Here is a 12218-nt window from a genome sequence, read left to right on the forward strand (position 1 = left end):
CATCACTTTCTAAACAGAATGGCGGCGAGCTGGTATGGCATGGGCATACAAAAACTGCCACAGCGTCTACAAAAATGCATCGACCGAAATGGTGATTATGTCGAAAAGTAGCTAAATGTTCAAGCTGTAAACTAATGTAAACCATTGTAGAAACAAACAGGTCTATGTATTTAATAAAAAAATTGGAGACCTTAGTTTTGGGATTACTCTCGTAACAGAAGCTAGAGTGAAGAAAAATCGACGTATAATCATAGGATTTGTCGATCTAGGAAGAGTTTCTGATATTGTGAAATGGTAAAAAATGTTTGAGATTCTAATAAAAATAGGAGCAAGCTATAGGGAAAAACGGGTAATATACAATATGTACAAGAATCAAGAGGGAACAATAACACTGGACAGGATGTAGTCTCTTGCCGCATCTTTTCAATACATACGTCGAAGGAGCTACGAAAGAAATAATAAATAGCTTCAAGGTTGGGATTAAAATTCAGGGCGAAAGCATATGAGCTACATGTTTCGCCGACGACGTTGGTATTCGCAGTGGAAGTGAAGAAGAATTACAGCCCAGCTGAACAGAATGAATAGTCTAATGAGTGCAGAACACGGATTGAGAATAAAGAGGAAGAAACGAAAGTAATGAGAAATAGCAGAAATGAGAACAGTGAGAACTTACGCAACAAATTTGGTGATCACGAAGTAGATGAAGATACGGAATTTTCTGCAGAATCGGCAAAGACAGAAGCATGTCGAAAACAATGACAGGAAGAAGGTGTAGAATGACGGGACCTGTGTGAAGACATCAGAGATGAACCTCCACCAAAATGAATTGTGCTGCAGAGGGGACAAATTGTAGGGGAGAACAGAGATTATAACACATCAGCTTCATAACTGAGAACGCAGGGTGCTTGTGGTAATCAGAAATGAAGAGGTCGGTGCAGGAGAGAAATTCGTGGCAGGACGCATAAAACAAGTTAGAATTCTTATGACTAAAAATAAATGAAATAAAGTATATAAATAACTTTACTGTCAATTCTAGTTATCTGAGATACTGTGACGCAAACTTATTACAAATCATTCGAATGCCATATTGTCAAAATGTAATAGACACGTTGGCAAAGTCAAAACTTTTCTTCCGTATTATAACAATTTCTAACCAGAGACAGTGCATGCTTAGCACTAAATTCATTGGTATAGGAGGACGCGGAGACAAGTTGTCTCAAGTTAACCCTTCCGTGGTTTATGGGATACATACGTCCCACTAAAGTAATATGCAATTTTAACACAGTACGTCTGTTTCACGAAAATCAGTTAAATAAACAATATTCTTCATTCAAAAAACATCTGAAGTAACTAATTATGTTTTCTTTGCCGAAGGCTTCTGGCATAAAAAGTCACCCTCATTCAGACAACGGCCTTGCCAAAGATAGCGGAGGAGCAGACAGAGATTCAGGGCACTCTCTTGTCATTGAGGTGTGAAACTGCCCCTAAAAGCGGGACAATCACCAAAGGAATGAGGAAGCAGAAGGCAATGGAAGTAACTGCATTGAAGACACAATGTGTATCCACAGGACATGTGGCTTGTAATTGAAAAAAAATGTCATGATGATCTGAAAAAAAAGTCACGATGATGTCTCCGTTAGAAAAATATTCCCGAATAGTCGACCATTCGAAGCTCCGGGAAGGTACTGCCGTGGAGGAGGTGACCATCAGAAAAAGACAGAATAACCATCGAAAGAATAACGTTCTACGAGTCGGGGCTTGGAATATCAGAAGTTTAAACGTGGTAGGGAAGTTAATCTGAAAAGGGAAATGGAAAGGCTCAATCTAGATATAGTGGTTGCCAGTGAAGTGAAATGGAAAGAAGACAAGGATGTCTGGTGAAAGGAGTACTGGATAATATCAACAGCGGCAGAAAATGATATAATGCGAGTAGGGTTCCGTTTGAATAGCGATAGTTCATGTATACATGCCGACGTCGTAATCGGAGGGTGACGAAACAGAGAAGGTACGTATATGAGGATACTGAACGGGTAATTCAGCACGGAAAGTGAGATGAAAATCTAATAGTCGTGGGGAATTGGAATGTGGTTATAGAAAAAGGAGCAGAAGAAAAGGTGACGGGAGAATTGGGCTTGGCACGTGGGATGAGAGAGGAGAAAGATTAATTGAGTTCAGCAATAAATTTAATCTAGTAACAGTGAATACTCTGTTCAAGAGTCACGAAAGGAGGAAGTATACTTGGAAACAGCCAGGAGATATGGGAAGATTTCAGTTAGATTGCATCATGGTTAAGCAGAGATACCGAAGTCACATACTGGATTGTAAGGTGTAGCCAGGAGCAGATATACACGCAGATCACAATATAGTAGTGATGAAGAGTTGGCTAAAGTTTAAGAAACTAGTCAGGAAGAATCAATACCAAAAGAATTGGGATACGGAGTTACTAAGGAATGAAGAGGTACGCTTGTAGTTCTCAGTGGCTATAGATACTGCCATAAAAATAGCTCATTTGGTAGTTCAGTTGAAGAAGAATGGACAATCACAGAATTTGAAAGGACAAACAGGGGTATATTGAAGGTAACAGCGAAGAAAACATCGGTAACAGAAGAAATACTTCAGCTGACCGATGTAAGAAGAAACAACAATAACGTGCAGGGATATTCAGGAATAGAGAAATACAAGTTATTTACGAATAAAACAAATAGTAATTGCAGGAAACCTAAGGCGAAATGGCTGCATGAATAATGTGAAGAAATCAAAAAAAGAAAACAACTGGTAGTCAGAAACACGGACTCAGCATATAGAAATGTGAAAAAATCCTTTGGTGAAACCAGAAGCAAAGGGGGTAACATTATGAGTGCAATGGTAATTGCACTGTTAAAACACAGGAGAGAACGAATCGGTGCTGAAAGACGGCACTGAAGGCCTCAAAGATGGGGAAGACTTGTCTGATGACGTGAAAGAAAAGAAACAGGAGTTGATATGGAAGAGATTAGGGGTCCAGTGTTAGAATCGGAATTTAATAGAGCTCTGTAAGACTTCAAATCAAGTAAGGCAAAAAGAATAGACAAAATTCCAACAGAATTTCTAAAATAGCTGGGGAAAGTGGCAACAAAACGACTATTCACATTGGTGTATAGACTGATAGGTCTGGCGATATGCCATCTGACTTGCGGAAAAACAGCATCTCCACAGTTTCGAAGGTTGCATGAGCAAGACAGGTGCGAGGATCATCGCAAAACCAGCCATAAAACATGGAACAGAAAGTTGAGGATGCATTACATGACGATCATTTTGGCTTCAGGAAATGTAACGGCACCTGATATAAAATTCTCGCTTTGGGACTGATAATGGAAACAAGACTAAAGAAAATTCAAGACACATTCAAAGGATTCGTCGGCCTGGAGAAAGCGTTAGACAAAGTCAAATGGTGCAAGACATTTGAAATGCTGAGAAAAATAGGGGTAGGCTATAGGTAAAGATGGATAATACACAATACGTACAAGAACTAAGAGGGTACAGTAAGTGTAGGAGACCAAGAATGAAGTGCCCGGATTAAAAAGTGTGTAAGACCATGACGTAGTTTTTTGCCACTACTGTTGAATCTAGACATCGGAGAAGCAATGACTGAAATAAAAGTTGAAGACTAGAATTAAAATTCAAGGCGAAAGGATACCAATGATAAGACTCGGCAAGAGTCCTCAGTGAAAGTGAAGAAGAATTAAAGGATTTGCTGAATTATATGAACAGTCTAACGAGGGCAAAGTATAGATTGTGAGTGAATAGAAGAAAGACAGAAATAATGAGAAGTTGCAGAAATTAGAACAGCGAGAAACTCACCATCAGCATTAATGTTCACCCATGACGGACGGAGTAAGGAGGACATAAAAAGCAGATCATCTCTGGCAAAAGGGCACTCCTGGCCAAGAGAAGTCTACTAGTATCAAAGATAGACCTTAAATTGAGGAATAAATTTCTTAGAAGGTACGTCTGGAGCACAGCTTTGTATGGTAGTGAAACAAGGACTGTGGGAAAATCGAAAAACAAGAGAAAAACTAATCATTAGAGCTTTGGTGCTACAGAAGAATGTTGAAAATTAGGTCGACTGATAAGGTATAGTATTAGAATGTTCTCTGCAGAAGTGGCGAGGAAAAAAAGTATGTTGAGAACAGCGACAAGAAGAGGGGAGAAGTTGGTAGGTCCTCTGTTAAGACCGCAAGGAATAGCTTCCACAGTATAAGAGGAAGGTTTAGAGGGTAAAATAAATTGTAGAGGAAGACAGAGACTTGAATACGTCGAGCAAGTAATTGAGGGCGTAGGTTGCAAGTGCTGCGCCGAGATGAAGTGTTTGGCACAGGAGAGGAATTCGTGGCTGGCCGCATCAGACAGTCAGCAGGCTGATGACTCAAAAGAAAAACATCAGAGGTATAGTTTGAGACATTGCTGCACACCTCAGTAACGCACGTGTTTTATAGGTAATTTGTATGTAATAGGACCCATATGCCCCTTAAAACGCCGTACACTGTAGCAAACTTTGGTGTGTGGTATGTCAAAGCTATCTTCAAATGTTATGTTGTGTGAGGTATTTCATTTTCTTCAGTGTCAGGAGAGTAATGTGTTTTGGCACTGTTTTATTATATTTTTTCTGTATTTTTCATTCTAAAATTAAAAATTTTACTCTGAAATTACTAGGTTCACATAAAACATGGATCTAGTTAGTTTCCTGGGACACACGTGTCTCACTTCAACGATTTTCAAAATTGGTAACCTTGCTTTTTTTTGTACTGACAGTGCACTGTTTATGACGAAAGAAGACAGTTTTTAATCTTTTAATATCAGCAAAATATATTTTAACCACGAAAGGGTTAACAGTGAGGTCGAAAGTGAGCAACTCCGAAGACACAGGCAATATTAAGTCTGTGGACATTATGGTGATAAAGTGTTAGCCAAGGCACTGTGAAGATAACGAGCAGTAGTATGGGCCTCAGTCCAATAATAATTAGGGAGAATTTCAAAAGTGTTAATAAAAGAATTTTACCATGTTGCCAGATACGTTTAATTCTATTCGTAACGAGAAGAGGAGCCTTATACCTGGCGATTTTTGTCCTCAAATCATTATGTCGTGGCTACAGCAATTACACCCCGAAGTATGAATGCGTATTTCAAAAGTTTAGAAATTTAAAATAGTTGCCAGAGTAGTTTATTCATTTTAACGAACATTATAATTTATGGTCTAATTCATTCCAAGTAAAAATAACTTAAGAATGAATAACTTGTTATGCTGAACACGCTGTTCTGCTAGCGAACAGTGAAGACTTATTTTACATATATGTAAAGTGGCTGCCCAAAACCTAAAATGGACATATCCAATTAAAAAACTAAGTGTATGATCTTATCTGTGTAAACAGAAAGATGTAAACTGAAATTATATGGTAAAATGAATAAATACTTAGGTACTTAATTTTCCACCAGTGGAATTGTCGAAAAAGAGATTAAAAAAGCTTACAATGTGACAAAGGGTTTAAATGATACAAGCTGCAAAACCAAACACCTTGGAAAATATGCAAAGGCAAGAATATGCACTGAAGCACCAAAGAAACTGGTATAGGCATGCATATTCAAATACAGAGATATAGAAACAAGCAGAAAACGGCGCTGCCGTCGGCAACACCTATATAAGACAAATGTCTGGCGCAATTGTTAGGTCGCTTACTGAAGCTACTACTACAGGTTATCAAGATTTATGTGAGTTTGAGCTTGATGCTATAGTCGTCTCAGGAGCGATGGGACGCAGCTTGGCTCTGAGCACTAAGCGACTTAACATCTGAGGCCATAAGTCCACTAGAACTTAGAACTACTTAAACCTAACTAACCTAAGGACACCACACGCATCTATGCGCGAGGCAGGATTCGAACCTGCGACCGTAGCAGTCGCACAGTTCTGGGACGCAGCAATTCCGAGGTAATGATAAAGTGGGGATTTTCTCGTACGACCATTTCACGAGTGTACCGCAAAAATCAGGAATCAGGTAAAAAAATCAAAACTCCGACATCGTTGTGGCCGGAGAAATATCCTGCCAGAACGGAACCAGCGACGATTGAAAATAATTATTCAGTATGACAGAAGTGCAACCCCTCCGCAAATCGCTGCAGATTTCAATGCTAGGCCATCAAGGATCAGCGTGCGAACCATTCAACCAAACATCATTGATATGGGCTTCCGGAGCGGGAGGCCCACACGTGTACCCTTGATGACTGCACGACACAAAACTTTACGCCCCGCCTGTGCCCGTGACACCGACACTGGACTGTTGATGACTGGAAACATATTAACTGGTCAGACGAGTCTCGTTTCAAATTGTATCGAGCGGATCGACACATACGGGTATGGAGACAACCTCATGAATCCAAGGACCAGCATTTCAGCAAGGGACTGTTCAAGCTGGTGGAGACTCCGTAATGGTGTGGGGCATGTGCAGTGATATGGGACCCCTGATGCTTCCACATATGTTTTTAAGAGGTGACACGTACGTAAGCATTCTGTCTGATCACTTTCATCTGTTCATGTCCATTGTGCATTCCAACGGACGTGGGGAATTCCAGCAGGACAATGCGACACCCCACACGTCCTGAACTGCTACACAGTACCTCCGAGAACGCTTCTGAGTTTCAACACTTCCGGTAGCCACCAAACTCCCCAGACATGAACATTATTGAGCATATCTAGGATGCCTTACAACGTGCTGCTCCCCTCGTTCTCTTATGGATTTATTGACAGCCCTGCAGGATTCATGGTGAAAATTGCTTCCAGCACTACTTTAGACATCAGGTGAGTCCATGCCACGTCATGTTGCAGCACTTCTGCGTGTTCGCGGGGGCCGTACATGGTAGTAGGAAGGTCTACCACTTTCTTTGGCTCTGTAATATTACTGCTCAAAAGAGAAATTACTGTTTTAAGCTGGTAAGATTCAATTCGTTGTTATCGAAATAGTTCTAATAGTGTCTCTGTTTGTATGGTTGTGAAAGACAATATCCCTAGCGGCGTCTACGACACGCGCAGCGTACGCATTTTCGTACACGTAGACAAGTTACTCTCGTGTGGAGAAGCAGCTGCTGACTCAGACTGTTGACTGTAAAATTCTTGGCATGTAAGAGAAAGAACAGTTCTATAGGATCTTCTCGAATTTGAACACTGCAATTCGCATTTGGTTCAAAAAATGTTCAAATGTGTGTGAAATCTTATGGGATTTAACTGCTGTGGTCTTCAATCCCTATCGCATTTGGTCATTCGATGATTGTCTGCGAGTTAAATGAGTTCTTTTTAGCAGAGAAAAGTTTCTCTATGTTTTTTACCGTGTTATTGAAGCAGGTTCTACAAAAAATATCGACCAACAAATGTTCGAAGTCGTATACAAAGTTGTAATACATAACAGTTCCATCACAGAATCCTTTGATCAAAATTAAATACGCGCAATTACCTTTGAAATGCTACAGACTGTATTCTGGCCGTTACTAAACTCTGCATTAACATTATATATCGCTTGTGAATCTCAAAAAAGCACAAATATGCACAATATGGCGGCTAACAATGACTGTTTCATTGCGCACACTTCATACACGCCCTCCCGTTATTCTGTCTCATAACAAAGTCCTCTCACATTCCGATTTTCTTACTTTTCTTCGCTCGCTCGGCAACGCTTTAAGTCAAGGAATAACTGTCTCGCTCGTACAGGCGAAACGCACCACCTCGCGATACGTATTCACTTTAAACCAATAACAATCGGAAGGTCGTTGAACCAATCGGCCTAATAGTAGCAAGGGCGAAGGGAAGTCACAGCTCCATAGTGTTCTTAACAATTGTGAGGCAAAATATGAGGTACACAGGTGAGACACGACGTGAAACTTCAAAACTTAGAAGACTTTATAGCATTACACAGTCGGCTGCGAGAGGATAATTAATGGTCAAAAAATGAAACAGTTCCGCATGAGGTACTGTGTAATTAAGTGAAGTATTTTCTCTAGTGCCGAGTAGAATTTATTGTGCATGATACATTCGTTACCAAGACCATGAGTCGTTCAGTGCCAACTATTGACGCTGGTAAGTGGCTAGTTGGTAGACAGAAGACCATATTAACGTTAAGTTTCAACGCAATTTAGTGGTTTGCATGATGATAACAATAGTAATTTGACTTCGTAAGGACATCAGATTGCAGGTTCCGCTTCTAAATATTGGAATGCATATAAGATAGTGCAGTGATGACGCGCGATCGTTGCGCCAGTAAACCAACCACTTCTAACGTATTTAACTGGCTGAAAAAATACGTAAGAAAGTAGAATGCGATAGCAATAATCTTTCAACTAAATAAAACATAAAGCATTTTAAACATATATTGAATATTTCAGCGTAGTATTTAGATAATAAATTGAACAGGACTTCTTCGTGTGTCGGTCAGAGCACGAAGGAGGATAAGACTACAAAGCATACTTCATCTTTTAATAAAACAATCTAGAATCATAATTTACAAAGAAATATTATTTACCAATGTATGCCTTCTGTTCAGAAAAAAAAATTACTTCGTTGGCTTTAGCGGAATCTAACGGTTAGCTACAACTTTGAAACCACGGAAATTAAAAGTCCTGCGTAGAATTCCAAGTAGACACCGAGAGATACAGAGAGAAGTGAAAGCATTAGAAAAGAATGGAAACTGGTCTCCATTAATGACGGTGTCAATAAGAGGAAGCATGAATGGAACCGACACGTAGACAGGTTGATCAGCGGAAGATTGTGAAAGCCGCAAGAAATCAATCACCAGCTGAGAAAAGAAATACAGGCCAACGAAAGAAACGGAGTGACAACCTCAGGGGAGATTGAGGCCTACTGCAGGAAACATGCTTTAGTCTACGAAGAAGAAGAAGAGGAAAGAGTGTCAATGAACCATGTCATCAAGCAATATCTGTGAGGCAATGGTCTGTAGGCAGTAATATCCCTGCAAGGAAGTAGTGGGCGAGAGTCGAGTGGAAAACTTCTGGGATGAGTTAAAACGTTTCGGCTGGCCTACCATTCCTGCACAGACATTCAGGCACACCACTGGAAGTGGTTCAAGCCGTCGTAAAGGCGAAGGGTGGATACATTCCACATTAATCTCCACGTGTCCGAATACTTTTGATCATATAGAGTATTACTTAAAATTTCTGTTTATGCAGTTGTTTTAAGACCAAGAGGAAGTCAACAGCAACGTCGGCCGAAACGTCAGTTTGTATTCAGCGACTGCTGTAGCCTACTTGACAACAAATTTAAAGGCTTAGTTTTTCAACAGCCCGCCATTGTCTCCCATTCTGACACATTAGCTTGAAATTTGGCTCCAAGGTGCCTACAACTCTTGTCTGTGAAGGGGCAAAAGGGTGGCGCCCTTCGACGTCACCTCGGACTCAGCGTCGCTTTGACATACGTGAAAAAAAGGCCGCAACTCACAAGAGCATTTGAACTGTAAGATGGGTCAGTGATGTCACGTTGGTGCCAAATTTCACCACAGATATACCCAACACTACGATGGACGTGTCGTACGATGGGAGGTCGTCACACACCTCCTTACCCGCACTTGACCCCCTTATTTCACCACGTCTGTGGTGGAGATCAGAACCGCGACAACCAGCGGTGAAATCACGCGGTTTTCTAATGGGTGGCCGAGGGGAACATTTCAGATACACTGCCGCTCAGAATCGAAACAAGAAGGCCTCAGGGGTGGCATAAAGGGCGTCAATGAAACCACGACTGCCTTTAGGGCGTCGATACCCACACATTTCGCAGTTTGTAGTGCGATGAACAGCAGAACGACGTTCTTGACAAGGTTCGACACTGTTGTCAATCCCTGCGTGCTTAACTCTAAGCACATCGTAAAGCTGCAAACCCGCTGAACCTGATTTGAGCCCTTTGGAGGGGTAATGAGACCACAATGTTTGTTCTAGTATACAGGACGGAACCACTACGGACCGTTCAAAACCATTCGATGAAATTTGAACGTTTTCAAGAAGGGATGTCGAACAGTTGTGCAGAAATATAGACCTATATCTCTAACGTCGATCAGTTGTAGAATTTTGGAACACGTATTATGTTCGAGTATAATGACTTTCCTGGAGACTAGAAATCTACTCTGTAGGAATCAGCATGGGTTTCGAAAAAGACGATAGTGTGAAACCCGGCTCGCGCTATTCGTCAACGAGACTCAGAGAGTCATAGACCCGGGGTCCTAGGTAGATGCCATGTTACTTGACTTCCGCAAGGCGTTCGATACAGTTCCCCACAGTCGTTTAATGAGCAAAGTAAGAGCATATGGACTATCAGACCAGTTGTGTGATTGGATTGAAGATTTCCTAGATAACAGAACGTAGCAAGTCATTCTCAATGGAGAGAAATCTTCCGAAGTAAGAATGATTTCATGTGTGCAGCAAGGGAGTGTCGTAGGACCATTGGTATTCACAATATACATAAATGACCTTGTGGATAACATCGGAAGTTCAATGAGGCTTTTTGCGGATGATGCTGTGGTATATAGAGAGGTTGTAGCAATAGAAAATTGTACTGAAATGCCGGAGGATCTGCAGCGAATTGACGCATGGTGCAGGGAATGGCAATTGAATCTCAGTGTAGATAACTGTAATGTGCTGCGAATACATAGAAAGAAAGATCCCGTATCATTTAGCTACAATATAGCAGGTCAGCAACTGGAAGCAATTAATTCCATAAATTATCTGGGAGTAGGCATTAGGAGTGATTTAAAAGGGAATAATCATATAAAGTTGATCATCGGTAAAGCAGATGCCACACTGAGATTCATTGGAAGAATCCTAAGGAAATGCAATCCTAAAACAAAGAAACTGGGTTACAGTACGCTTGTTCGCCCACTGCTTGAATACTGATCAGCAGTGTGGGATCCGTACCAGATAGGGTTGATAGAAGAGATAGAGAAGATCCAACGGAGATCAGCGCGCTTCGTTACAGGATCAGTTAGTAATCGCTTGACCGAGGAGTCAAGCAGTATATTGCTCCCTCGCGAAGATACCATGAGTACAACATCAGAGAGATTAGAGCCCACACAGAGACATGCCGACAATCTTTTCTTTCCACGAACAATACGAGACTGCAATACAAGGGAGAACTGATAGAGGTACTCAATGTACCCTCCACCACACACTGTCAGGTGGCTTGCGGAGTATGGATGTAGATGTAGATCGGAAGTGGCAAAGGGCTTTTATGCTTGATGAGCGCTTCTGTTTCACTTCTTGACAGGAGGGCTGGTAGGGCGGTCGTTTCGTTCTAGTGCTTAACTAAAACTGCTAAGGAGCCCTCTAAGAGACCCCCAGTACAGCAGAAGCCTCGGTGACGCCCACGCACGTCTGTCGAGCACATTAAAAATGTCAGAAACTTCGACACCAGTTTAATCTAGAGACTGCACTAACGCTTGATGGTTAGGCAACCTCTTCGAGCCCCTTTGACGCCAGTAGGCACCTCTGACCGAAATTTCAAACTATGCTTTTGGAATGGGAGAAAATTACGGGATTTCAAAAAAGTGATCCTTTAATTTTGGTGCTCAGTGTATTTTAGAATAAAATGCAGTGCCACACTGAGAAACGTGTTACGTCACCTGTATTTACTTGGGCTGGAGGCTGGTGTTAGAGGAGAGGCCGTTGCCGGCAGGTGCGGCCGCTGGACGAGTCCGGGGAGTCGCGCGTGACGGAGCCGGGCGCGATGAGCGACCAGGCGTCCCCCGGCGGCGCGCCGCTGCAGCTGGTGCGCGGCGCCAGCCCGCGCTTCACGGTGTCGGGGCTGCGGCCGGGCCGCTACCAGCTGGCCGTCTTCGCCGAGAACCGCCTCGGCCGTTCGCACCCACCCGTCCTGCTCTCCAGCGTCGCCGCCGCGGAGGGCACCCAGCCTCTCGCCGGAGACGGTGAGTGGAGCGGGTGACATCTAGCGTAAGCTGTACATAGCGCAAACGAGGAGGACACGGCAAGTGCCATAACCTCATTTCCCACAACATTCGCTCAACTGAAGAGGTATCAACATAAGCTTTTTCATAGACACTTGACCGTTTCTGAGAAACGACTGTCGAAGTTTTCGACGTATATTATGCGCCATTTAGCAAGAAAATTGTTCAAACGAAGCCCCGGATTATAAATAGGATGATTATTTTTATTTTTGTACTTTCAACATTGCAGCCCAG

The 12218-nt window shown here is 42.1% G+C and overlaps 1 protein-coding gene across 1 annotated transcript in view; it reads left to right on the forward strand.

Annotated features, from left to right (window-relative positions):
• Nucleotides 1-11962, forward strand: part of LOC126188598 (hemicentin-2-like) — a 1730700-nt gene extending 1718738 nt beyond the window's left edge. The window contains exon 12 of the mRNA XM_049930200.1: nt 11696-11962. Within this exon, the coding sequence (XP_049786157.1) occupies nt 11696-11962 (267 nt within the window). The remainder of the gene's footprint in view (nt 1-11695) is intronic.
• The last annotated feature ends 256 nt before the right edge of the window (nt 11963-12218 follow it).

This window comes from Schistocerca cancellata, chromosome 5 (genome assembly GCF_023864275.1).
Source record: "Schistocerca cancellata isolate TAMUIC-IGC-003103 chromosome 5, iqSchCanc2.1, whole genome shotgun sequence".
Classification (NCBI taxonomy): Eukaryota; Metazoa; Arthropoda; class Insecta; order Orthoptera; family Acrididae; genus Schistocerca; species Schistocerca cancellata.